General features: G+C 35.6%; 4 protein-coding genes across 5 annotated transcripts; all 4 read right to left on the reverse strand.

Annotated features, from left to right (window-relative positions):
- Positions 1–146: 146 nt before the first annotated feature.
- LOC147566173 (uncharacterized) lies at positions 147–4,771 on the reverse strand. The gene is made up of 4 exons (XM_086652668.1): positions 4,634–4,771; positions 3,430–3,703; positions 2,569–3,253; positions 147–2,190 (listed from the first exon to the last, which is right to left on the reverse strand). The coding sequence occupies exons 2-4, from the start codon at positions 3,658–3,660 to the stop codon at positions 341–343; spliced, it is 2,766 nt and encodes a 921-aa protein (XP_086508794.1). The 5' UTR covers positions 3,661–3,703; positions 4,634–4,771; the 3' UTR covers positions 147–340.
- Positions 4,772–6,553: 1,782 nt separating this feature from the next.
- On the reverse strand, positions 6,554–10,176 carry LOC147566174 (SNAP25 homologous protein SNAP33-like). 2 transcript variants are annotated; one of them, XR_015230371.1, is made up of 6 exons: positions 9,824–10,060; positions 8,847–9,363; positions 8,186–8,279; positions 7,621–8,107; positions 7,029–7,538; positions 6,554–6,912 (listed from the first exon to the last, which is right to left on the reverse strand). XR_015230371.1 is itself a non-coding variant. In XM_086652670.1 (6 exons), the coding sequence occupies exons 2-6, from the start codon at positions 9,342–9,344 to the stop codon at positions 6,813–6,815; spliced, it is 915 nt and encodes a 304-aa protein (XP_086508796.1). In that variant the 5' UTR covers positions 9,345–9,363; positions 9,824–10,176; the 3' UTR covers positions 6,554–6,812. The 2 variants fall into 2 exon arrangements, 1 of the variants encoding a protein (XP_086508796.1); XM_086652670.1 differs by having other exon boundaries at positions 7,029–7,126; positions 7,983–8,107; positions 9,824–10,176.
- Positions 10,177–12,210: 2,034 nt separating this feature from the next.
- LOC147566175 (uncharacterized) lies at positions 12,211–14,926 on the reverse strand. Its single transcript, XM_086652671.1, has 2 exons — positions 14,498–14,926; positions 12,211–13,021 (listed from the first exon to the last, which is right to left on the reverse strand). The coding sequence occupies exons 1-2, from the start codon at positions 14,891–14,893 to the stop codon at positions 12,464–12,466; spliced, it is 954 nt and encodes a 317-aa protein (XP_086508797.1). The 5' UTR covers positions 14,894–14,926; the 3' UTR covers positions 12,211–12,463.
- Positions 14,927–21,066: 6,140 nt separating this feature from the next.
- Positions 21,067–23,490, reverse strand: LOC147566176 (uncharacterized). The gene has a single exon (XM_086668195.1). The coding sequence runs from the start codon at positions 22,936–22,938 to the stop codon at positions 21,292–21,294; it is 1,647 nt and encodes a 548-aa protein (XP_086524321.1). The 5' UTR covers positions 22,939–23,490; the 3' UTR covers positions 21,067–21,291.
- Positions 23,491–27,875: the final 4,385 nt, after the last annotated feature.

Here is a 27,875-nt window from a genome sequence, read left to right on the forward strand (position 1 = left end):
GGTTGGGCCTGCCAGGCGGGTATTGCCCCAACATAGGCTCACTGTCGTGCCAGGCCAGACTGGTCTCTCGGGCTCAAAATCAAGCCCAATTCGAGACCGAAATATAACCCGAGCTGGCTTGGAAGTTTAAATCTAAAAAGAAATGGTGAAAAGAACTCCCATGAGTTATGCAAACTGTCAAGGATAAATTTAAGGGTCAAGGACAACAAATTGCAATACCCTAATCTCCATGACCCACAACTCTACCTACCCCAATATGAGGCAATAAAATGATAGAACTAAATCCTTATTACTTCCTCCATTTACCCATCTCTATATAATATCTCAACTTTTTTCTTCTCTATTCTTGAGTTAGAGTACCAGCAGGAAGTCTCTGCCTCCGAGGCCGTCTGGTCGTCTTTCCCCACCCTTTTAAGCTTCTCTCCTCTATTCTCGTTTCAGTATTGTTGTGTTGAATCTTTCTTTTCGGTGAGCATGGAACTGTCGTCGGAGGAGGTTCCTCTGTTCGTCTCTTTCCTCTTGCCCGCCCGTTTTTAGCAGCATTTCTTCTCGTGTTCCCGAACTTCCATGGATGGCCTGTAGCTCTCATCATCCCTCCGAATGCCTGTAGATCTTCAGTCACTTCATACCGAGACAAAGAAACGAGACCCGGAAGGATATCCTTTTGAAAATCCCTTTTCTGTCTTCCTCTCCTTGATTGCCCTCTTCCACGTCGTGTCAGCGACAAAGCATTACCTGTTTTTTCCTCTTCTTGAACCTCAGGCTCCCAAATCTTACATGATAGTTCATCAAATTTGGTTTCAGTCAGTCTCAGTGTCATTGACTCAAAGGAGTCAATATCCTTTGAGGAATCCTCATTATCTCTAACTAATACTCGAGACTCCCTTTCAAGATCAGCCATGTTCGAAGATATTATATCTGCAAACCAATTGAGCGACTCCATCAAAGATTCTTCACTTGAATTTAGATCAAAACTCTGCAAATTAGTGGATGCTGACATGAACACTATCGCCTCTGATGCAATTTTTTCCAGTTCCTCCAAAGGGTCTTTCCTTGTTGATGATTGAACAGTTTCCTCAAGTTGGTTCATCCACCAATCTCCATTTGGAGGAAATCTTTCTCGAGTCTCGGGCGATACTGGTGCCTCCAAATCTATCTCAGATGGGCTATCATCCTCATCAATACATAAGTTCAAATCAATCTCACTTCTAAAACCAGAACGGTTTATGTCACGTACATTCAGATTCTGCATTGCCAACTTTTGGCCTGATCCACTTCTTGAAGGCTGGCGGGAGAAATCAAAACTACAACCAACTTTTCTACTTTCCGAAATTTCTACCTGTGATGGGTTCTGAAACTCGGACGAAGAGCTAAGAGAATTTAGCTCCTCAGAAATGCAAGACTTCTCAATAATGGGAACACCAAGTATCTTTCTATTATCTGGGGAAGAACTCATCTTAACACTCTGGGTTTCATTGGCAAGCGAAGAAGCCAAAGTGAGATTTTCAAGAAAGCTTGGAGCTTGAATCTTAACCATTTCAGATCTTTCTAGGGAAGCCTGACGAGAAATACTATATAAAGAACCCAATCCTGTTTCATTTGTACTTTCCTTTCCTTTAGCAGGTCGATTTTCACTAGCTAATCTTTCTCTCATCCATGGTAACCCTTCTGGCAGGTTTCCATTCTTCTGTTCTCCATCTACAATCACAATATCATGTTGGGAAATTTCTCTGTCCTGAAAACCGTTTGGCACATTCAAGTCCATTCCTTTTGCAGATTTCACATCGATGCAATCTGAACCCCTAAATGTGAGCTTCACCTCTTCTGATCCTTTCCAAGCTGACTTGTTGATACTTCTATGAAGGTAATCAAAGCTAACTGAAGGGACGCGTGTTGGTGATCCCTTTGACTCCAACTTGTCCCCGTTCAAGTGAGGAAAAACTGGATATGATATGGGTATTCGGTTTTTAAGAGCTGATCCCGGATAGTTGCAATTGGCAAAACTACTTTCAGGGATTTCTATGCCACAAACTGCTTTTTCTCTCTGGGTTTCTCTCTTCTTATAATCAGATTTAGAAACTTCTGGAGTTCCATAATCTGTCCTGAAATCGATCTGCGATTCTGACAATGCGGGTAGCTTTTCTGAACCGGAACCTTGACAAGAAGAAATGAAGTTACCTCTGGTTTGACCTGTCAAGAGAGTAGCCGACATGAATTGGTACATGCGAAAAGAATATGATAAAAGATAAAAAGGTTCGAGTAAGCATTATACAAGTTTGACATGACATTATTTACTCATCAATATGCTAATCACCGTCAGGAAATAAAAAGTAAGAAACAGGAAATTAAACGTATCAGTTTCTCATGTGGTTCCCCTATTCACACACAACTGAAAAACAGGGAAAACCTCTCTCAAGGAAGCCACATTCCTCTTCTGTATGCAAGATATTATTTGTTATCCAGCATTTACATGTTGAAGTTGTACTAAGTTAAATTTCACAATGTAAGCTAAATGAATATGAAGTACAGAAAGAAACAGATACGTAAATCTGGACAAAGAATACTAACCAGCTTCAAGATTATATGCCCACTTTCTGTTTCCTTCATTCTCTGCTTTCGTGTGAGACCCAATGTTCCCATCTTTAAGCGGAGTTTGGGACAAATCCATAGGCAAACCTGAGTATTTTGGTTTTGGCGGAAAAACTTGGGCTTGAATCTGGCAGGCAGGAGTACTCATAAAGTTAAGATATCTCGACGTAGCTACCTCATCAACTAGAATTGGCTGATTCAAATCTGCCATTCCATGTACATCCCATAATTGTGAATCGTACTTTGAAGAATTTCGTTCATAATTAGTTTTCTCAGCACCTGTAAGAGACAGCTTTACATCAACCTCAGTTGTAACTCTGTAATTTCCATTAAAAGGTTTCCCCGCTACTGCATAAATTTTTCGCTCGTCATTTAGTTCCTCTTCTGTCTCTAGATACTCATCAGCCGGAAGTTGGAGGTCGAACATTCTTTTCCTTGGGACCTTGCACTCAATTGACTCATGTTCCTTCGAAGTGCATCCATTTAGTAATGGATATGGAGTGGGGATTTCCCACATCTTTTTCACATCTTCTAATGGTGCTTGAGATGAAGTGAGTCTCGAATGTGATCCCCCCACTGATCTCTTCCATTTGTGTTGTTCTTTGGATCTTAGTTCATTCATTAAGTCCCTCTGTGTTTGATAAAGACGGTGCAAATCATAGAGCTGGGATGAAAACAACAAAAAATGTCAATCTGAGTGTTTTAACAAATACCCGTACTCAGTATAGAGAGCAGTTCATGAACTTATCGATCAAACTATGAGATATTTGATATTCACCGAATTAGATAATAGACAATAAATCAATCCAAAGACCAACAAAGAAAATCCTGCCGAAGTACCTGACTCCTGAATAAAGATTCGTGTTCAAGGATTGTTTGCTTTAGCTTATCATACTCTGTGGATGCATCCAATCTAGACCTTGGGGAGAAACAGTTGTAGTGTTCCTCCTTCTTCAAGAATTTACCTTCATAATATACGTGCCAGCTACCACTGTTAGCATCCTCATTAAGATCTCTCATGGGGTAATATGATGCAGGAGAGAAGCTTTTATACTGCACTTTTGTTCCCATTCCTGCCGATTCTCCCGCATGTGATAAATTACTAAAGATGAAACTGCATAAATAGATATTAAATAATAAAGTTAATGAAACTAGCTTCACGAACCAAATTAATAACACAAACACTATAATTGGACTAATCCTTCCAGATAAGATACTAGACTAGTGAGACAACGTTCAACCATGAGAAAACTTAAAATAGAATAGGTTCCGAGACGGTATTTTTTAAATCAATTACTAGTCTATCTAGTACAGCAACATTCAAGTCCATCCAGCAGAGAGCCTATCTATTAAAGACTGATATTTACGGATTCTTCATGCTAATACCGACTACTCTACGAGTAAAATCCTCAAAACGTTAAGGAAGAAAACTTGAATGTAATTCCAACATTGAAAGCAAACCAAAATCCGGAAAGGGTTGATCTACTTTTTCCAAATTCATACATAAGTTGTGTCATTCAAACTTACACCCAGACTTCACTCAAACTAAGCAATCTTATCTTAAACCTATATTAATTAGAGATTTCGAATCATTATAGTAATCATAGACACAATCAGTATGAATTGACGACACCACAATCTGATAATCTAACACAAACCCAGTTCTAATTATATTCTCAAATTATTCAAATATCAAAGACTTGCTTCTTAAATGAGATTGTCAAATCTATGAAAGTAGAAATAAATTTATGTTCTCAAAAACTTACAAACTATCCTTTCAGGAATTTCCCCTATCCCCAAAAAGGGAAATGAGATTCCTTTCTTTTTGATAGCAATCAGAAATTGGATTTTTTTTTGTTATCAGAAACAACATTAAGATTCATCAAACAAAGCAGTAAATAAAGTTGATTGAAATAAAACATTAACCAAATCCAAAATCCCAATCTTGAAATCATACTAAAAGCCAAGGAAATAAATAAACCAAATGAAGAATCTAAGCAAAAAAAAAAAGACTAGTAATTTAGAACATTAAAAGAAGATTTACCTCAAACCCACATCTTTTTATCAGTTATCTTCAAAATCCCTTACATGGGTTGGGAAAGAAAATTTGATTAAGAGCCTAAAATGACCCAAATCTGATCTCTCTCTCTCTCTCTCTCTCTCTCTTCTGTGTCTTAGAAATTCACAGTCTTGGTCCCCCACTAACAACACCTAACAAAAAAAATAAGAACAAGAGAGAGAGAGAGAGAGAGAGAGAGAGAGAGAGAGAGAGAGAGAGAGAGAGAGAGAGAGAGAGAGAGTAGTAAATGAATTAGTAGAGAGAGAAAAAATGAGGAGGGTATCTCTTAAAAGTCATTAAAAGAGATTAGATCGTCGTATTAGATAGAAATAAAGACTCTGGCTAAGACTTGAGAGATTTTGATCTGTTTGGCCAGTCATTTGAGAGAGAGAGAGAGAGAGATCCGAGGAGATTAAAATCTCCAGAAAAACAAAAACAACCTTCTAAAAACAGTGACATGAAATTTGTCAATATCTAGTCTTCTTTTATTCTCTCTCTCTTCAATCTTTATTTGGAGTTTTGAGGAGGAAGTGTGAGAAAAGGGGAAAAAATGGGGGATATCTAGATTCTCTCCACCTTCCTTGCTTTTGGGTACAACAAAAATTAAATACTAAAAAAACAGACCTTATTTTTTGAACAACATACCATTATCATCCCTTTGTGATTCTTTTTGTTTTCCCTGTTTTAAGACAGTAATCAGTCGTGGGTCCCCCTAAAAAATGCAGGGACAATTCTATCTAATTTGACCCCTTTAAAATGGATAACCCACTAAACTAGCCCTCTAAAGTTGATTGGCTTTTGAAATGGCCTCTTAGAGTATTTTTTTTTTGTCGTTCGGAAATAATAACAATCATTTACACACCGAATTTTTGTGATTCAATTATAGCCAAGTTTTATTTTGTTCTTCGTGAAACTTCTTCGACAATGATGTTTTTTGCACACCGAATTTTTGTGATTCATCTCAAATTAACAACTAAGAATTTTCTTCTATGGAAATCTAATGTCCTTTCATTAAAAGTCAACACTTTTCTCGATTTATTGATCGGAAGAGTATACTACCACCTCCCCTTCGAATGTCCCAATGGAAGTCTTATTGTCAATTTGGACTAAGAATCTTGGGCAACCACTGATAGACTTGTCTTATCTATTATCTATAATCTTTTTATCCGCCCAAGCTATGACACGAAATTATTAGATTAACTACATCGTCCAAATGTTTCTTTTCAACAAAAAAAAAAAAAATACATCGTCCAATGTTTCACCTCAACTACATCAATGTTATCTCAACAAAAAAAAAAACATAACTACTTCAATGTTATGGGGATCCCTGAAACCAAATTAATTTTTTTTTTTATTGAACTTATTTGTATCATATCAAACACAACCTTATTTTAACAAAAAAAAAAAAGAAATCATTTTGATCATTTTTTTAGGGGTTATCTATATAACAAGGGAGGAGGTCATCTTTTGTAAAATATACCATCATCTTCGAAAACTAAAATTACACCCCCCAAATTTATATCCAATGGTTGAGATTACATCTACCAAACTTATCTCTCAAAGATTGAGATTATACCTCGATGGTTAAAAGTACACCTCCTAAACTTATTTCGAAGGGTAAGAAATTATAGAACTGTCTATCCCCACTGAACACGAGTAATCCCCACATAATATTATAACAAGGGGCTGCCCTTGTACAACCCCAAGTTAGACAAAATGCCCTTACACGGGTTCCCATGGTAAAACAATGGTGCCCATATACTTCCCTTGTAACAATGTCACTTGAGCAATTCGCAATTTGGCCCATAAGATAGTCTCATCTTCTATCCAGAAAAAAGAAAACAGACAAATCTCATCCTATTATATATGTAAGGTTGCAATACCATTTTGATACATTAAGAAAGATGATCAAAATGTTTTTTTTTAGCAAAATATTTGACCATATGTCAACCATCTATACAATAAGACATTACACCAACAATTATCCTTAACCACTACAAATGTGTAAAGTAGGTGTAGTAACAAACTAAAAAAGAGTAAAAGAAAACAATATCATTCAAGAGGTACAAACACCCAATGAGAGCGATAACACGATTAGCAAAATCAAGTCAAGATCCAAATAATGGGTTGGGGAGGAAATCCAAGTCAAGATTTCTTCTTCTCTCTACTTACCAATCAAGCGACGAGTACGTTGATTAGCACCTTTAACTCGTGAATTTAGCTCCTCCATGTCACCATCTAGAAGATCGAGAGCTTTATTTTGTCTGCATAATATTTTAAAAACGCACGTAAAACTTATGTAACACGGACACTGGTATAGCAAGCGATGCACGAGCTAAATGGAAAAAAAACTTGCATAAGAAAACGGTGTACAACTGACCTTTCTATTTCGGATCCCATATCAATAGCCATAGACTTCAGGTCACCCAAAATGTTGCTCAAATCATTCAGTGCATCATCTTGTTTATCCTTTTCCACCTGTTACAAAAAACATTCAAATATAAATAAACACAACTAAAAAGGATTAGTTAAGTTTGTAGACATAAAACTCAAACCATTTGATAATCAGTTGCGAAGCCCTAGATAGTATATATTCTTGGTCATGCGAGTACCCCTTCTCTATATCGGAGTAATTTGACACACCCTCTCATGGTGGCAGTCTTTGACTCTAACACGTCTTTTGTCGGGTTATGGAGGATGTGTAGCAGTTGGGAGTATCATGTGCATGCATAATAATCTGGACATCTGCTACGACGTTAAGTTTGTCACATCCAACTCAAAACTAATTTGCAATGTCCACTCATTGAGTGGACATTCACTAGATTCTTTTCATGAGAGTACCTTTTGTTCAAAAGGTACTATTCTTGCATTGATCATCAATCCTTTGATACTAATGAAGAACAATCACTTCAAAAACTATCTTTTCATGAGAGTACCTTTTGTTCAAAAGTTTGTCACACCCAACTCAAAACTAATGAAGAACAATCACTTCAAAAACTATCTTCAGTACTAATTAAAGTGCATTCTGTGACAATTAAACTATCTCCAACACTAGTCAAGGTGAAGAATAGGAGTATGAGTTCGAGTTTGTCTTTTAGAAAATGGAAACGGGTTTAACCATAACCATCTCAAAAAACAAGTTGGTAAGGTTAACTTCAGTTCGAGGTTAGAGTTTTCTGAAATCAATTTCATCTGATTTTATTGGACTAGGTTAAGCTTTGGGAGTTTTCAAATCAAATTTATTGGACTTGGTTGAGCTTGGGTTCCAAGGTGCGACCATTCTGAGTTCAAGTTTGGGATTTAGATTGCTAGTTATCTGCATCTGATTACATACCTCCACTTTCTGTATTGCATTTGTAGGTTCAGAAGTGTAAGAGCTCTTCGAACCTTTTGGAACATGTTTGATACCCAACTTCTCCCTTTGCTCTGCATGACTTGCCTTCATTTTATAGGAATCATCTGAAAGCACATCCAATGAATTCAGAAAAAAACAAAGGAATTTGGAAGCTGATTTTCGATTTTTTTCACTCTTCTTACCAGCCATGATAAGAGGCCCTGTTATTTCACGACCCTTCTTCGGCTTCCATGTTTTAGAAAACATACCGCCAAGAGTTCCCAGCAGTTTTTCTCCCTGATAATCAAATACTGAACTGATAAATTAACAAGCCTCAAGTTCTTAAATCCTTAAGTTAGGCAAATATACAGGCCAACATTACTAAATACCGGACGAGAAAAATGGAAAAGGCTACGTGATCCGGATTACTTATTTCTAGAAACACCATCAAATTAGTCCAAGGTTTCTAGGAATATCTGACTCAGATGGGCGACTTTAATCATCTAAAATTGACATGCGTGTTAACACCTATCTAACATGGACGTTCCATTTTTCCATGTCGATACTCGGGAACCTCATGCAGTACTTCCACATAAAACTATGAGGTTTATTCATGCCTGTGTGTACTTGTATATAGTCAAGTTAGACCATAAACCTATCAATAAACATTTGTGTTTGATGATATAATCGCATTTGATGAGATTGGTTCTCGATTTAAGATTTAGAGTCACGGTATCAACGGAGATAAATAGAAGCTGAGAGTTAAGCGAAGTCATGGCAAACTCTATTGAGCAAACAAACTATATAAGACAGTTATTCTCTAATGAAAAATCACAAGGAAATGAAAAGAATGAAAGGCCATACCCGACTAAGATCCTGATCAATATCTTGAGCTAACATGTGAGTCCTTGTTATTTGTTCACCTTGTTTATGTAAGGTGACCAAGGTATTAGTTGCATCTTCTCTGATGTCCTCAGCAATTTTAAGGCAATTGTTGACCGAGTTTGTAGTCTCCTCTGCCTTGTACACGGCGTAGTTTTCCAATTCCTGCACACTCTGGTTCTCTAACCCACCCGAGTCACGGAAGTCATTCTGATATTTGTTTTTTGCGGCCCTAGTAGCCGAGTAAGAAGATAAAGAGGGTTTAATGTCACCATCCTCATTATCGAAAGGGTTGGAGTTATAACCTGGTTTAATAACAGGTTCAGAAGCAGTTCTTCTTGCAGGTTTAGTTTTTGACTTAGTGTCTGATTCAGAATCAGAATCAAATGGGTTAGAGGTTGAAGTAGAAGAAGGAAATCCTGGTTCAACTGAGTTATGCTTTGAGATTTTATTCAAGGGAGATTTCTTAAATCCAAACATTTTCCTTCAATCAAAAACCCTGAAAAGGAAGAATAAAAATAGATAAATTAGATAACTCCTTATGATTAAATCTATGAACAGAAGAAGACTAGAATCAAATTCAAAGACAAAAATGGAACTTTGAACAAACAATTTATGAAACCCTAATATGCTATTCAGAATCAAATACTTTTGAAATACCTAAAAACCTTGAAATTATAAGTTATACCCTGAAGTCAAGAGATTCTAATTTAACTTTCACCCACCATGAAAAAGAGGATAACATTCAAAACCCACACTGAAAAACTAAAACTTGAAGAATATACTAGACGAATTCAGATAAAATCATATTCTTTCAAAAGGTAAGTAGGTTCCCCAATTTGACAATCAAAATTTGTTAGAAATTCAAAATTGAGTGGATTGTCGAAAACGTATTGATCATTTGGCTTAACTAAGAACACATAAATTAGGAGGAGGAGGCAATTAGAGTAATTGAGTACCTGAGTAATGAGGTTGGGAGAAAATGGAGAAGCAGAGGATGGGTTTGAACTGGCGAAGATGAAGGTGGGAATTTCTTCAATTGGATGATAAAGAGTTACCCTAAGAAGCAAGACGAAGGAGGACAACGTCAACAACACACAAGTGGGAATTTTGGATTGAAAAGTAAAGAGGGAAAGAAACGGATGTTTCTTTGTTGTTTCTCTCTCTACCTTTCTTTCTCTTTGAAAACTTCAAACAAGACTTATGGGTTTACCGAGAGGAAGTCAAGAACCCATCTTTGACGTATCCTAATGAATTAACAAGTTTTTTTTAGTTGAAAATAATGAATTAATAAGTTGTTTACTAACTTTTGGAGATGTCAATTTGCAACAAAAAAAAAAACTACTGTATTGGGGAAAGCAAAAAATTCCAGGGGAGACGGTGGAAAACAAATAAAGTCCAAACCAAACGGACCTTATGTCGCCGGCAGAAAGTCGTCGGGCGGCGACTTCATCATTCTCTCTCTCTCTCTCTCTCTCTCTCTCTCTCTCTCTCTCTCTCTCTCTCTTTCTCTCTATTCTCTCTCCCTCTCTCCTTCTCTTCTGCCTCTTTCTCTATCTCTTCTCTCTAAATTCCGGCGAAGAGAATGGTCCCTTCACCGGAACCTTCGTCTGGAAAACCAGTCGAAGGGAGGATACATTCGTCTGGAAGAGAATGGTTTTCCAGACGAAGGTCGTCTGGATCTGGACTTCAGATCCAAGCGAAGTTGTGTCTGGTTCTATTAGATTCGTCTGGTAGAACCAGATAACCTCATCTGGTTTTCAGACGAGGTTCCGGCGAAGGGGCATCCCCTTCGCCGGAGCATAAAAAGTTGAGAGGGAGAGAGAGGGAGGGAGAGAATCGGTCGGAATAGTTGGAGGTCGCCGGAACTAATGGTGTATGTCGCCGGGATTAGGTGGTGGTCGCCGGAGTTCTAGAAGATAAAGAACAAAAAAGGGTGATGTTTGGAGGAAACAAGAAAAATTTGTTTCCACCCAAAACTTATTGCCCCGGAAACCTTTCTTATTTCCCCGAAACACCGGCCAAAAAAAACTTTCGAGGTGTCAAACTATCATTTTATTTTTATTGTTCTATTATCAACCTAGGGCTGTCCGGTGGGTGATCATGGGTGGTGTGGTGGGAAGCACCAGTGGGGTGGCTGAACATTTGGAGGTCTGGTGCGAAATTTTAATGGGGGCCCTTTATATCGCAATAAGACGGTAAAAAAAATATCCCACGCCCCAAACGATAAATATTACAATAGTATCCATACAACAAACTAAACATGTGATTACATAGTCTACATCAACACTAAACATCAATTGTTTTTGCTTAAGGATTAATAAAAAACCAGAAGAAAAAAAAAATACTAATTTGATATAGAAAAAATCGTACCTATTAAATCAAAGGAGTGAAAGAGAAATAAAGATAAGAGGATGTCGAGAAAGAAAATTTGAAACGTCATTGAGAGTTACAGCGGAATCCACTACTTAGAAGTTATTGGTAGGGGCCTACGAAACAGTTAGTTCGGCCTTAAAACATTATAGCCCAAGTGAACTCTTTGGCCTCATAAAAAGAAAAAGATAAACTAAAAGCTGCTTATTGAGCTCGAACCCGCGACTTGTATGGTACTAAGCACGAAACGACTAGTTGAACTAGCTTGGTTCATTGTCCTGCTCTGGCTTCTTAGTTATAGATAGTCGTTAGGTATAAATTTCTATAAGTTTTTCATCGGAGGGGCCCTGGGGAGAGGGAGGCCCGATGCGACCGCACCTCCCGCACCCCTCACCCACGCCCCTGGGCGGTACAATCATTTTCTTTCATCCTATAGAACCATAGTAGTCTCTATCTAATTATTGACACTAATATCTTTCTATTTTGGGTCGAATTACATGAAAGTTGTGACTGGGTTGTGAGGGTTCTCAACCACATGGATAGTTCAATGTGCTCATCAGATTTTATATCAGCTATTGCATATAATCTTTATGAAACTACCAGGAGAAAAATGAACGGCCAGACTAATCTGGCCCATAATTGACTGACTTGTTTTATTATAGTAATGGACCCTATTAACCAACTTGTCAAGGTTGAAGACCGAAAAACATCCAATGGATTGTAGACATCGAATTCATTGAACCCTTTAATACATTTCTAAGAAGGGCAAACTCTTTCAAAGAAGAACCTAAGCATAAATATGGGTTATCAACTTTTAAAGTGTCACTTGGAAGATCATACAAGATTGACTTTCTTCGAGTTAACCAAAAAAACGTAAACCTAAGAGGTTGAGAAGGAAAGTGGGAGATGGCTCAGCTTTCTAGCCCGGATATACTCTCCAGTTCAACCCAACTACCCCAATCTGTAAGCACACTTTATTGTATCAAAATTTCATTTTACTATTTAACCAAGTAATCAACCAAGACTGTATTTGTAAATTTTATATCCACATCAATTTTTACATCAAGAATGAACTTGAGGTCATAATTAGAGAGGTTAAAAACAATCTCCCTGCAAAGGGCACAAAATTCCGCTGCAACGGCCATGTAAACGGCCAAAAGCCCAGGAAGTGACTACAGAAACACCCATGCTTCGATTCAGGCTGAATTTACTATGCTCAATTATCTTTAACCTGCGAGTTTCTTCACCATGGAAGCATGTTTCTGTCCAACTAAATGATAATTCAATACTATCTGACTGTTACACGCCACATTGCATATAGTGCAGATCCTCACACCTTCTGCTGCTGCACCACCTTCCATGAGTTTCTTCCTCTTCGTGTCCAAGTCCTCTGTAGCTGCTAAAGCTGCCCTTTTCTTCTTTGATGGTTTCTCTACTGGGCCAATTAGTTTGTTCGCAGGAGCTGGAGCTGGAGCTGGAGCTGGAGCCGGAGCTAGAACTGGAGTCGGAGCTAAAATTGGTTGACTTGCAATTCGTTTCGCTTCTTCAATTTTATCGAGGTTTTTCTTGTGCTTTTTCCCCAATTTGTGATTATCAAGCACTTCCTCACTGGTACAATTGATGTTACAAACCTCACAGTACGCAGATTGCACAATCTTTGTTTTCTTTGAACCTTTCTTAGGAGCACCATTCATGTATGACTGAGCCACTGGATTGGTCAACTGAATCGGGTATAAGTTCGAAGGTACCAGTGGCTGTGTTCCATTTGGAGTTATCGTGCTACCCTGCACAATAATGAGAAAGGATTGACTTTTGAACAATGTCAACCTTTCAATTTGAAATGGGAAAGCAATATAAGATGGAAGAAAATCCTTAGTAGAGACAATGAAATCCCTAAAGAACTAGAACCTCGAGAAACAAAACCTTGTGTTTCACGAGCATTACACAAAGATGTACCATCAAAATACACTCCGTCAGGTAGGACGCAAGTTAGATGAGAGAGAGAGAGAAGGGACATATTTTACTTATGAAAGAGATATAACGATTAGCGAATGACCTATATAATTGAATTGATCCCGAAGTTCTTGAAACTGTTCAGGTGATTCAGTCCCTATGATTTCTCTCATTAAATGTAAAATTGTTAATGCTCGTTCATCAATGCAAATTCCCAATTTACCTCTAATGCAAAAGTAAGCAAATTGACGAGTAATGACATGCTCGACTGAAAAACTCCAGATTCAACATAGTAGTAACATATGGAAGACAGACCATTAATAATTTTACATATCCAATAGAACAATATCAAAGAAGACTATACTCTAAAGAGCAACAAATCCAGAAGCAACAAAATGGTAAGTCGCGAAAATTATCTTGCAAAATGAAATTTCTAATAGTAACTAAAAAAAAAATCAAAATCAGTAGCAATAAATCGACAAGCTATAAACGCGCGCACATAACACGTTATACATGCATAGCTAACACACATACCGGATTGCATCATCTCTAAGTAACAGTTTTTTACAACTCTAAAAAGGTATAAACAAGAACGAGGAATAAAAAAGATTTTATGTTTCTGAAGAAAATTTTAGATGCTTAAATATAGTTCTAGATAAGAATCCAACAAACTGTGCATGAATAAAGTTGAAACTAAAAGATTCGAAGTTTAAATTTCAATTTTTACATACCCAAACTCATTGAAGAGTTTAACCTACCCATGATTCCCCTCCAAACCGAATCTTCATCTCATGATTCAAGGGCAGAAATCTATATCTTCGAAATCAAATGAAAATAACAATTCTAATCCTAATAACTTCAGTTCAACTTGATTCCATTCAAAAACCCATATTCGTAACCTTAAAATAACCTAATATATAATTCCACTCCAAACCCCATATTTGAAACCTTAATAACCTAATATATAATTCCACTCCAAAACCCATATTTTCACCTTTTGATCTTAGGAAAGAAACCTATTGCTTCCACAATCAAACCTACTACAATCCTAATAACTTTAATTCGACTTCAATGACATAAAAATTGAACTTTATAGAGTAAAAATAACAACACAAACAGGTACAGAACTGTCTAATTTCTTCTAATAACCTTCTAGAGAATAAGGAGAAGAAATGAGGGGAAAAAGGTAACTTTCTAGACAAAACAAGGATCACCCAAAACTCCAAACTCATAATTCATCTTTACAAACTCAATTCTATGAGAATCATGAAAAGGGGAAAAGAATCTCTATGAGAAGAATTGCTTACATCAGTATAAGCAACAGAATTCGCTGCAATCTGCGTTGGATTTTGATAAAAAGTGGTGGCAGCCCAATTATGCATTTGCTGATGATAAGCTGCGTCAGTTTGAGACTGAGCTACATAACCTGCAATAGGAGGTTGAAGAGCATTCATGGCGGGGTAGGAATCGATACCAGGTGGGTATACTGATGCATCTGGTTGAGAAGATTGAACCCCATAGTGTTGAACTAAAGTTTTGGGGTCAATGATATTAGGGTTAGGGTTCTGGGGAGGGTGAAGAGGGTAGTAAGAGAAATTAGGGCAAGAATACAATTGTACATTGTGAGATTGGGTATATGGATTGGTTGAAAGGTTAGGGTTTTGAGGTTGTGTATGATCAGGGGGGTGGGTATTGTTCTCCATGGAAGAAGAAGATCATCACAGACAGGGACGGAACTACAGCTAGGCCAAAGGGGGCCATGGCCCCCCTCGACCTAGCCGTAGTGGTTCCCGTTGTAACCCTAAGTCACTGTGGTTACGGTATTAGTTCAAGTAATACGCAAGTTACAACAGCAAAGTGTAAATGGCTCGCTGGTAGAACTACTTGTTTATCACCTACCTGGCCTAGGTTCAATCCCTAAGAATGGCAATTTCTTTTTCTTTTTGCAATATGTGTTCGTTTTCATTTTTCTAAGAGTGTTTGGAATATATCCCATCCAAGTTCTCTTACAAATTTCTCAACAAAAAAAAAAATCTCTTACAAATTTAAATAAATGATATTAGTTAGTCTTGTTAAATATTTTTAGTAGGGAACTTGAATTTATTACACATTACCATTTTTTTTGAAAACCTAGAGACCAACCATTCACATGGACGGGACAATAAAAGCAAATTGTTACTCATTTACGAACAATTTTGTCGATTTTGTCTCAAAAATCTTTATTTAGAAGACGTTCACAGTAATGAAAGCAAAATGATGTTAAACAAAATCATAGTTAAAAGGTACTAATTTATTTTAGATTATATATATAAAGACCATTTTCATAGGCGAAATACAAATATAAAATGTAAATAGATTGTCAAATAAAACAACCGAGTTCGTATTACATTGGCCCCCCTATATCTTTAATCCTGGTTTCGTCCCTGATCACAGAAAAGAACCTGAAAATTTCGAAATCAGGGTGGTTTTGATAAGAAGAAAAAAAGACGGGAAGGTTTATTCCCTTTATCCTCACCGTTGAATAGCAATTAGAAATTTCATCCAACGGTTTGTGTGCACAATTTGATTCCAACAGCTTCGTACGACAATACCAATGCGTACAAAATGAGGAATTTTTTGAAGAAAGATCACCAAAAATTTAGAATGTCTCTACATTGATACTTAGAAAATGAGGAATTTGTAAACGTAATTGTGAAAGTTCACCACAGATGGCTCAGACTTTACCGCAACTGCAACGAAGTGTACTTTTTACTTTTTTGTTGAAAGAATGGAGTGTACTTGTCAAAGTGTTAATGAAGATTCTCTTTTCTAAGTATCAATGTAGAGACACTTTAAATTTTTGTTTGTCTCTAATGGAGATCTCTAAAATATCTCTATCTAATGCACATATCACTCTTCAATTCAATAGATAAAAAGTAGTTAAAAAACAAGGAGTTCCATTGGTTAGAATTTTAAAGTGACACTTAGAGAGTCTCAAGAAGACACTCTAATTTTAGAGTGTCTCTAATAAAATACTTCACATCATCATAGAGTGTCTAGTTGAGTGTCCCATTGAAAAAGATTTTTAATAAAAATCTCTTACCCCCTGGTCAATTTTTTTTTATTAAAATTGACTACGACCTAATATAGTCATTACAATGACATTGATACATTAGAGATGTGATAAACACAATAATCGCCTAATTTAATTCTTACAAGAACGGGTCTAAAGTCCAACTAAACTATGGACTAAAGTTCACTTACATTATTTATACCTTAATAATCCAAGTTCAGTAAATTATGAAATCTACTTCCTCGGGGAATCATGACTCCAGGATTTTAGAGTTTATGTCAACATTATCGACCCCTTGGGCTACCAAATGTTGATCCTTTTGAAGAATTCCGAAAGAAGTGCCATCATGTTTTAATCGAGCATATTTAGCCATCCAAGGTTTAATACTATTAAGATTAAATTTAAAGTTAATTATGTTTTGGTCTCCAATTTGTGATCAATTGACCATTTTATCCTCTATAAATGTCCGACGGTAAGATTAGCCCTAAGGGCAGAATTTTTTTTTGACTTTTTCCTAAAATATCCTTTAGAGGCAAAATGGAATTAGTTCTGAAAAAAAATTCTCCAAAGGTTTAAATCCACTTCATCTCTCCCTCTCTGCACCTCACAATCTTCTCCGACAGAAGTCGAGGACCTTCAAACTTAAAAACAATTATAACAATTATTTATTCTTTCTCCTCCCTTTTATCTCTCTTCTTCTTCTTTTTCTCTCCCTTTTATCTCTCTCTCTTCTTCTTCTTCTTATGAATATATCTCATTAAAATTATAAAGCAAATTATGAGCGATGATTAATTGACCTTCCTGGTCAAACAAATCGAGTTAATGTTATAACTCAATCTTCACTTATTTTTTGAGAGAGAAACTAGTTTTTTGATGAAGTGTTTATCTCATTTCGAGAATCAAGATGTACATTGACATCCTCCATTTCTTTTGGCCCTTAAATTTCTTCCAAGATTTGCACCCTATTTTCCCCTTACTTGCCGACCAACTTCCTCTTTGATCTCTTATTTTTTTGTTAATTCAAATTAGATTCCCTTCTGTTCGGGTTCAGTTTAAACTCTATTAGAAATACTATTTTTCCTAAATTACCCTCATGGCCTTGTGTTCTTTCTCTTTTATATATTTCAGAATTAGTTTTTAGGAATAAGTTAGAAAATCAAGTTATTCGTGAGAATCATAACAAAAAAAAGAAAGATACGATACTCACTAAGAAAATGTCTCCGAATTATAGTTAGCAAGTATATCAACGGTGTAAGCTTGGCTCACTTGCTCTTCTCTTCTAATTTGTATCTCATCTTTTTAAGTTATACATTTATTTGCTTTGATTAATAAAACTCTCTTCATTAGTTTTAACCCTAATGGAATTGGTTGTATTCCATCGTCTCTTACTCTTCCAAGCAAAGACTTCTGAAATTGTTAGTGATTCACGTATATGGAGATGATAGGAGAAAAGATTGGGAAAGAGAGAAAGATGGAGGGCAGAGGCGTTAGATTGGTAAAACAATGTCTTTTAGTTTGCTAATATAACTTGATTTTCACGCACTCTCTTTCTCTCTCACTCTCTGTAATAGTACCACCTTGGTTGGAAGAATGTTTAAAGCGTGAACTATAGGCGGAGTTCAAGCTTCGTTTTTCTTTTTTGTTGAGAAAGTTCAAGCTTAGTTAGTGTAAGAGACTCTTTGAGTGGGTTCGTCAACCCTTCACCAACAACTCTAAATCTTAGAGTGCCACATAGGAATTTTTTAAGTTTTTCTTTAAAATCCATCTCCAATTCAAAACTCAATATGAATCTCTAAAATGATGTGTCAAGATTTGTTTTAGAGATCCTTAAGAGGAACTCTAAATTTAGAGTGTCCTCTTGAGTTTCTCTAAGTGGGGGTTATTCGTTCGGAGCTTTCGTGAGATCTTAAGATCTTTGAAGTTTGGTGTTATTGATTTAGACCTTTTTTTAAGATCTTTGGAGATCGGTGTTATTGGTTCAAGTCTTTTTTTAAGAACTTTGAAGTTTAGCGTTATTGGTTTAGACCTTATTTTGGGAACTTCGAAGTTTAGTGTTATTGGTTTGGATTTTTTTTTAAGAACTTTAAAATTCCGCGTTATTCATTTTTTAGAAAAAAATTTAGAACTTTTAGCAAAAGATCCGACCCAAGCACTTTTGGAGACAAATTTATAGTAATTTTGTCAAATCCAAAGTTTCACCAGTTTAGGTGGATCTTTGAAATTCTTTCTACTTGGATGTACATGAAAATATTGGGTTAAAATAGACAAAAATAAAAAACTTCTTTCTAATAATTTATATAAATAACGAATAGACCATATGAAACCCTACTTTTTCTTCTCCTACGGTTGTATTTCCACCACTTTTTCCTTCTTGTCTCCTTCTTGTCTCTCTCCTTGCTAATCTTAAGGTAAGAATTTATTGCTAGAAACTTTTACTATTGAGCAACCTTTTTTTATGTGTATATTCAATGTGTATGTACGTGTCAAAGCAAAACAAAGAAGAATGATTAGGGTTTATAGGGTTTATAGGCAAAGACCAATGATTAGGGTTTATAGGGTTTATAGGCAAAGACCAATGATAGGGTTATAGGGTTATAGGGAATTGATTTGACTAGTAACAACATAAGGATACGAGCAAAGATGAATCATGTATCGATGATGTCATCAGCTACTAGGTTTTATGGATTTTTTTATAAGACTATTGTTGTTAGGCTTGTAGGGTTAGAAAATTATGATGGTTATCTTTAATGTAGTAAGTCTCTTCACTGCATGTACTTTCTTCATGTATACTTAATCAATTAATATTTTTTTTGTGCCAAAACAAAAAACTAGGCTTCCTCAACAGATTCAACAGTTTAGGTTGGTAACTATTAGGCTTCCTCAACAAAAAAACTATTAGGCTAGGTTTATGTGCCAAAATAAAACTACTAGACTAGCATAGTTAAATAAATCAGAACCCAAGGAAAAAAGTAAGATTTAATCATGGAAACTTCAAGTATAGATCATCCTGAGATTTGGTTGAAAAAATAAGTTAAAAAAAATATGTAAATCATTATTTGAATTGTAGTATTATCTAGTATTTCGTTGAGTAAGATAATTTAATTTAAATTATTATTTATTTTTGTTAGATGAGTTCACAGACAACAAAAAAGTATATGAAATGGACTCCAACTGAAAATGAAGTGTTACTTCAACTTATTGTTGAAGCCATGAATAGCGGTAAATACGGAAAAAATGGTGCACTTTCAAAGACGTACTATGACCAAGTAATTATTCCAGCTCTAAATCAAAAGTGTAACGGTAATAAAACATCAGAACATGTAAGTAGTAAAATTAAGAAGTGGAGAGGTAAGTATAAACAAATTAAAGAGTTAATGGCTTCATGCTCTGGATTTGGTTGGGATGCAACCACCTGTAAGATCACCGCTCCGCAAGAAGTTTGGGAAGAATATTTCAAGGTAATTAAACATAAAATTTATACCAAGGTTTTTAGAGTTTCTCTTGAGTGTTGCATTGGAGAAGGCTTTGCAATAGAGTATCTCAAAAGGGCCAAATAGGAAAGAGACTATTTATAGATCCACTTTCCACACTTGACACATAGAATTTTTAGAGTTTTTCTTGAGTCTTGCATTGGATATGCTATTATACTTCTTGGTTGTGGGTCGGAATGAGATTGACAAGTGAAGATGTTGGGGTTGTTAAAAGAGTTATAAAGTGGGTTCCCCTCGTCCCAGATTGGACTTCGTACTTCCCTGATCTTCATTGAGATCCCCCCTTCCGGAAGTACAGGATCTTGGTAAACTCCAAAAATGAAGTTAGTTGGATTGTCAAAAGACAATAAACAGCATGATAACTACATAATTGCCACTCTGTAGGAAAATTTTGATGACAATTATAGCTTTGACCATGATAAGGTACCTAACAATAGCTAAAGGCCAAAACAAACCAAATTTTCTATTTCTACTTCTGATTGTGTGAAACAAAACAAAAACGAGATTGATTTTAAATCTCTCCTCTTTTAGATAGTTTGAAACATCTAATGAGCTCTAAAAAAATTTAGAGCCATGGATTCGACCGATTTGTGCCCAACACTCACGAAATCTTCCAAGCTTTAGCACCGAAGAAAATATTAGTTTCTCTCTTAAAGAACACTCCTACCGTCCCAAAACCTACTATCGTCTTACATCAAGTTCAAACAATATGATGAGCACTATTGCTTTACTAAGATAAGAGAGGTAGGGAGGGAACAAAAGTTAGGAAAGTACATAATTAAACATATAGAAGTGAGATTAGTTGTCATGTTTAATGTTAGGTAAACTAAAAGAATCACACTAAGCTTACATTCCATGTACTAATATTTTATGTATATACTTACTTTATCCAACTAGGGTTCTTCAATTTTGTTTCTTCATGAGTTCAAAAGTAAACCCCCAATCATCTAAATTCGATCTTCAAGTTCCAGAGTAACTTTAAGTACTTAAGCACTAAATAGTTTATCTCTTCATGTAACAAAAGCACAAAAGAAAAAGTATTGATTTCTCTTTACTTCAATTTCAAACCAACTCAAACCCCACTCTAGTTGTATCCATCAACATCAAGTAACAAAGTTAACTCTTTTATAATCACATTTCTAGTACTTCGATAGATATATTGATCTAGCACTCGTCTCAATCCTAGCCAATATGTAAGATAAAGGGTTTATGTGATAACCGGAGTCTAAAAGATCTTACGAAGCCATGCGGGACTAAGTGCCTTTAGCACGAAACATTCATATATCAAACCAGTTAAAGAGAGTAAACTCAACTCATATAAACGACATACAAATGCAAGTGAAACCATAAATTCCATTGTCCTGATTGATTTATGAACTTAAACTTTGGATTATTATCGAAATGAAGGAAGAAACATAAACGAAGAGCATGAACAACTCTCCTTTGAAGATCAAGCAACATCAGAAAATGTTACCTCTGTAAGAAGATTCATGGTAAAGAATTAATGAAATAATAGCTCCACCGACTTTTGTCTGTACACTTCTTGCAATTTTTTAACTCACCATGGCTTAAAACCGACATCATCCTCAATAGTTTCTTCCTCACCAGTAGGAGGAAGATTAAGATCGAGCAAATCTCGAGTTACAGGCAGCTTCTCATGACTTATCATCATTTGATTTGCTCTATGTTCAGATCCGCCTACTAAATGTGATCTTTTATGTCCACCCAAAGCTTGCCCCGATGAGAACACTTTGAAACAATATGGGCATTCATACTTACTTTTTTTCTTCACTCCAAAACTAGTTTCAGGACCACCCTTAACATCTTGTTCGACAAAATTCTCGCTTTTGCTAGTATTTTCGACCTTACTATTAGCCTTAGGATCATGAGATATATCAGTTTCGGTGCTAGTTTCACTTGTTTCGATTCGTGAAGCAAAGCAACCTTTGATTTTCTTATGACTAGCTCTATGACCTCCAAGAGCTTGATAAGAATGAAAGTTCTTGTTGCAGGTCATACACTTATATTTGTTTTTCCTTGAAGAACCTCGGCGAATCTCAAATTCCGAAGAATTGCTTCTTGCTTTCTCGACTGCATCTTCATCCAATTCGTTATCGTAAGAGTCGAATTTATTCTTAGTTGAATTGTTATCGTAAGAGTCAAATTTACTTTTCTTAGTTGAACTGTACTTCCCATACTTCAAATCATTGATCATATTCTTACCCAATTCAGACATTTTACTCTTATCAGCCTTGTTTCTACTATAAGAAGTTCTCTCTAATTCATCAAGATATTTAGGGTTCTTAAACTTATCATCCCTAGAAAACCCATTAGATTTAATCTTGTTGATTCCATTTCTTGACAACCCAGAAGAACCCATTTCAGATCTTTTTGTTTCGAATCGAATAGATTTCGATTCGGGCGTCTTCTCACTTCTTGGTTTCTTCTTTTTTGAGTTGTGATCACCATTAAACAAAATTTTACCTTCTTTTTCCTTAACTTTTTTGACTAAACTTGATGATCTAGATTCTAAGAACAAGGAACTATTATTATCTGAAGATTCAACTATTGAATTATCCAATTCAAATCTGTTACTACTAACATCTCTAGATAACATCATTAAAGATATAGCAACTTCTTCTTGTTCATGCTCAATTTCTGAAACAGATGAACAAGAATTAGTACTATTATTAGTATTATTAATGTTCTTGTGAATCAAATACCTGCAGGTTCTTCTTGATCTTCTTCTTTTTGCTGGTAGTGATGCTGCTGCTGTTTCATTATCAGATTGACTATCCATTACAATTTTCTGATTATTACCAGTCCATGAATCTTCTTCTTCTTCTACTTCTACTTCTTCATCATCATCTTCCATGATTTGAGAATGATATCTCATATGCTTAAGTAAAGATTTCCAAGATTTAAACCTTTCTCCACATTCTTCACAGACCTCTGTAAAGTACTTATTTCTCTCTCTAGAATCTGAAAATCTCCATGACTTTTTGGGATTTTCTCTAAGTCCATAACCAGGATGAGTAACAACTTCAGAACCCACCATTAAAACATTGTTATTACTTTCTCTCTCATCAACTTCAACTTGTGTATTGTTCATATGAGACCTCATATGACCTCCTAATGACCTGCCACAAGGAAACCCCTTTCTGCAGAATTTGCATATATGTTTGTACTCTTGATTTTCATCCATACTCTACTCTAAACCAAACTGAAAATTTTCAAAACCCAAGATCAAGAAACTAGATTAAGCTTCACTAAATAAACAAAATTGCTTCAAAAAGATCCCAAATATTAATGAAAAAGATATACCCATATCACAAAAGAAGATTAAATCTAAGAAGAAAATCCAATTAGATTGTGGGTAATCTTTGATTTTTGAATCAAATCAAAATCCATTTAGATTTTGAACTTAATGAGTAAGAAAAAGAGAAGTAGTAATGAATCTTAGTAGTCTTCCATTTATTGATGATATTGAATGAGCTCAAAATAAAAAAGATGGGAGGTTATGAAGGGATGGTGAAAGACTCACTCTTTCTCTCTCTAGTTTATATACTATATTTAGATGAGAAATTCATGCATGAAAGCAAAAAAAGATTAAAAAGATGAAACAAACTATAGATGCACGTGTACTCAACCGAGAATTATACGCCATTAATCTTACAGTTGTGATTTATTTGATTTGAACATTCATTTGTGGAGTTAGTGAGAGAAAAATAAAAAAAACTCCCAATGAAAAACCCAACTATCCTCCTTGATCACAATTCCATCCCTATTTTCCTCTCTCTATCCGCCATTGGTCCACTTCTCTCTCTCCATTCTGTTTCTCTCCAACTGCCATCCTTTTCATTCTTTACTTATTCGTATTTCCACTTCTTCTAGTTACTAAAATTCCAAGTAATTCCATAAAAAATTTCATGATACTTTTTTATGTGTATATTCTCATAGCAAAATTACCCAAAACCTCCAATGGTAAATTGTTTGCCTCACAACATATATATTTAGGTTTGAGCATGCTAGATTTTGTTTTGTCATATTTAATAGGTGTGCACAAACACACCCATGTTGTGTATCGTTTTTACAAATTTATAGTAGGACATTTAGATTAAGGAAATACTGACATGTGTTTTTTGTTGTTCCACTGGTTATGGTTTGAGTTCTGTCTTGTCTTAATTAAGACAGAGCCTGACTTGAAGTAGGGAACTTCCTTTCTCTAAGTTATAGAGAGATAAACGACAAGCGAATACCGACTTTATCGGTAATTCCTTCATTCGGATTAACCGAGATAGACAAAAGATTATGGAGTCGAGGCGAGAATAAATTATCTCTCCTTAAGACATTTTACAGTTGTGATTTATTTGATTTGAACATTCATTTGTGGAGTTAGTGAAAGAAAAATAAAAACTCCGACTGAAAAACCCAACTATCATCCTCCTTCACAATTCCATCCCTATTTTCCTCTCTACCCTTTCTCTATCCTCCATTGGTCCACTTCTGTCTCTCTCTTCTGTTTCTCTCCAACTGCCATCCTTTTGCTTTCCTTATTCATTTTTCCATTTATTCTAATTACTTCTTTTTTATGTGTATATTATCATAGCAAAATTACCCTAAACTTCCTCTGCTAAGTTGTTTGCCTCACAACATATCTATTGATTTTTTAGGTTTCAGCTTGCTAGATTAGGTTTTCTCACATTTGAATAGGTATGCAAGAACACACATATTGTGTATAGTTTGTACAAGACATATTTATACCTGACGGATTAAAAGAAATACCGACATGTCTTTTTAATTAAAACGCACATATGTCCTAGTGCATTGTCCTAGATTCCGATTCTTCTAATGAAGTTATGCATGTGATCTTCTCTGATGGGTTTAATAACGGCGAAAGAAAGTTCTATCTCCCACCAGCTAGCCATGCTTGGAGACTACTCAAATGAATCAAATATCAAAATCTCAATCTTTTGATTTTTTATGGTCCCATTTTGTTCTCCCACCATCTATTACACATATAGTCTCTTTTCAAGAATGGAGATTTTTTTAAAACCAAGATAATATAAAGCCCCTTTTAACAAAAATAAAATAAAATAATATAAAGCCCACAAAGAGTTCTTCCTTTCACAGTATTTGACAACCAAGATGAAGAAAGGGTGATTTTGACCTTGACCCTAATTATTATAAGAATTTTTAGATTACACTCTCACTTTTTAAAACAGGCGATTTACACTTTTACTTGGACGAAAAACGGTACAAACACAGATTTTTCGAGTGAAATCGAACAACCCAGTGAACCATAATCAAGAGTTTTGGTAATAGATTGAAATAAGACTGGTTGACTCGAAATGTGGGTCGATGCAAACAGATTTTGTTGACGTGATAATGAGGAACCTAATGAACTAATATTTTGAGTTCTGATAATGGATTAAACTAAGATTGGTCAGCTCGACACGTGGGTCGATGCATCAGGGGGTTTGTTGACGTGATAGTGAACAAACCAGTGTATTGTGGTCTTGAGTTCTAATATAGACTGGCGTTTGAACCCATTACTAATCGGTGGTTGACTCGACATAGTGACCAATACAAACACAAGTTCATTCTTGTGGACCACAAACTTCTAGTTTGAGAAGTAATTTACCAACTAGAGGTTGACTCGACTTCCACTCATATATGATATGCGACGATTGATGGGTCGCATGGTTTATTTGGGAGCCTAGACTGAGAAGGTCTCATGATTGTTTGGGAGGATAAAGTCGATGCAAACACGGATGTCATGTGAAACTATCTAGTGGACCTCGAAATTGGTTATAATCAATTCAAAAGGAAATCGAAATGTATGAATCTCTTCAATCGTATAATAATTTTACTTAAACGACTTTGTTTAGGAGACTTTGATATAATATGAGTTTTCCATTATGGCTTATAAAATTGTACACCGCTTGTGCCTCACTTGTACCAAATCTGGTCATGTGTTGACTATGATTTATTTTGGAGAACGTGTGCATGATGGTAGCTTAAACCTCTGGGTATAGAGTGCCTTATGTTGTGTTTATAGAACATATTTGTTCTATCATTTGGTAGCTGACTGCACTTGATTGCATATTGTTTGTAATTGTGGTATGTTTGACTTCGATAATGAAATCCTCTTTAGGATGGAAGATTTGTAACACGCCTATTTTTTATACGGAAGTGTTAGAATCACAAAAGATTTTAGGGTTATTTCCCAAATGGCCCCCAACTTTGTGACCAGCTTCCTGCCCTACTTTAGCAATAATTCTCGTATGGCCCCCTTTTTCCGTTATCTTTAACTTTCCGTTACTCTCTCTCCTCCATCTCATTTTCTCTCTCTGCCACATCATTTCAACACGCCACATCATCGTCTTCATCGGCAAACTTTTTTTTTCCTCTCACTTCTCTCCCTTTCTCAATTTTTTTTTACTCCGGTCTGTTCATCACGAACAGACCAGATCAGGGTTTGTTCGTGATGAACAGACCTCCGGCGAAGGGAAACCCCCTTCGACAGAGTTTAGAGAGAGAGAGGAGAGAATTTTTTTAAAAAAAATTAGAGAGGGAGAGGAAAAAAATTCCGGTCGACGACCCCTGTCGGTGAAGACGATGATGTGGCGTGCTGAAATGATGTGGCAGAGAGAGAAAATGAGAAGGAGGAGAGAGAGTAACGGAAAGTTAAAGATAACGGAAAAAGGGGGCCATACGGGAATTATTGCTAAAGTAGGGGGCCAAGCAGGAAGCTGGTCACAAAGTTGGGGGCCATTTGGGAAATAACAAACTTTCAAACCACATCAGCTGGGTAACTTCTTTTGTCAAAATCTTTTGTGATTTTAGCATTTTCCTTTTTTATATAGTAAATTAGGTGGAAGTAACAAAACTTTATGCCATTTTGGTTTGAATGAAATACTGATGGATTTAAAAAATCCTAATTTTCTTCACTTTTGACTGAAACATATAGAAAAGAAAGATTACGCAACCACTCCTTAGTGAAGGAATGGCAAATAAAGAGAAAAAGATAGAGATAAAGTTTCATAGAAAGAGAAATAGATCAATAATAGTGAGATTTATATTTAAGATTTGTGAGAAGACAACTTTTATCAAAGTGGTGAACTAAACTCGTTGGATTTTCGAAAGAAGGTGAAAACTTTGGATTTGTGGTGTTGTCAAGAAGAATTAAAGAGGCATGATTGTGGTCTTAAAGGAGTCTAAGGCGAAAAGAAGTAGACTTGTTGTCTCCTCATTCTTTCTTACGCTCTTTTAATTTATTCAATGACATGTTTAGTATTGGTAATCAAATGATTTCTATATAAAATCATTAAATGATTTAGATATTAGTTTTATTTAGAATTCCATAACATAGAGGTCAATGTTTCTTTTTAGTTTAAATTGAATCTGCTATTGATTGATGATGAATTTGGATTCGTCTACTTTTCAATGCTTCAAAGGATGCATACTCAGAATTTCGAATGTTGAGTTGTGATAATTTTCGTAAAAGGTGTCAACACAGTCTCCGTTGTAATAAGGTCTAGTTTAAATTGAATATAGTGTTAATAGGTGACCAATTTTCTGGATATATATGTTTCTTATATTGTTGGAAATGTCTATTCGTCTACTTTCTAATGCTTCAAATGGTGCATTAATTGGAGTTGTGAGTGAAGAATTATGATAGTTTTTATGTAAGACGTCAAGACAGTTTCCAATGTCTTTATCTAAATAATTCACTTGGTTCCTGCTCTTTAGGTAATATATCTCCTAGGTACATTCGTTTCTAGTAGTCAGTATATATTTGTTAATTATTATTGATATTGCTTTCTCTATTTCCCATGGCATCAAACGTGATGGTCTTAATCTTGATTATATGTTTATAACAATAAATTACTATTTGCTTGTTTGAGGTTGAGATCTAGGCGAGGATCTACTATGAGCATCATTTTTCTTTTGACTTTGTGTTTATTGGTTTAGTATGTTTAGTGAACTTATTTGTAATTCTTTATAAGAATCAATGTTTGTTGTGTATATAGGTCTGAGGCACCGAGTGAGTGTTTGATGATTTTGTTTTTGACATAAATTTGTGTTGCTTACATGTACAGTTTGGATGCTATAAGGTTTACCAGCCTGTCAATGGAT

This window comes from Eschscholzia californica, unplaced genomic scaffold (assembly GCF_041429995.1).
Source record: "Eschscholzia californica isolate CP2 unplaced genomic scaffold, dmEscCali1.0.p SCAF_1, whole genome shotgun sequence".
In the NCBI taxonomy this organism is placed as follows: domain Eukaryota; kingdom Viridiplantae; phylum Streptophyta; class Magnoliopsida; order Ranunculales; family Papaveraceae; genus Eschscholzia; species Eschscholzia californica.

Excerpts from the sequence above, each read along its gene's own strand:
- LOC147566176 (XM_086668195.1), bottom strand. The coding sequence starts at position 22,938 with ATGGATGAAAATCAAGAGTACAAACATATATGCAAATTCTGCAGAAAG.
- LOC147566173 (XM_086652668.1), bottom strand. The coding sequence starts at position 3,660 with ATGGGAACAAAAGTGCAGTATAAAAGCTTCTCTCCTGCATCATATTAC. Across the intron at positions 3,254-3,429 it reads AATCTTTATTCAGGAGTCAG|CTCTATGATTTGCACCGTCT; the intron begins GTACTTCGGCAG and ends TTTTCATCCCAG. Across the intron at positions 2,191-2,568 it reads GGCATATAATCTTGAAGCTG|GTCAAACCAGAGGTAACTTC; the intron begins GTTAGTATTCTT and ends CTCTCTTGACAG.
- LOC147566174 (XM_086652670.1), bottom strand. The coding sequence starts at position 9,344 with ATGTTTGGATTTAAGAAATCTCCCTTGAATAAAATCTCAAAGCATAAC. Across the intron at positions 8,108-8,185 it reads AGGGCCTCTTATCATGGCTG|ATGATTCCTATAAAATGAAG; the intron begins GTAAGAAGAGTG and ends ATGTGCTTTCAG. Across the intron at positions 7,127-7,982 it reads ATGCAATACAGAAAGTGGAG|GTGGAAAAGGATAAACAAGA; the intron begins GTATGTAATCAG and ends TTTTTGTAACAG.
- LOC147566175 (XM_086652671.1), bottom strand. The coding sequence starts at position 14,893 with ATGGAGAACAATACCCACCCCCCTGATCATACACAACCTCAAAACCCT. Across the intron at positions 13,022-14,497 it reads ATTCTGTTGCTTATACTGAT|GGTAGCACGATAACTCCAAA; the intron begins GTAAGCAATTCT and ends ATTATTGTGCAG.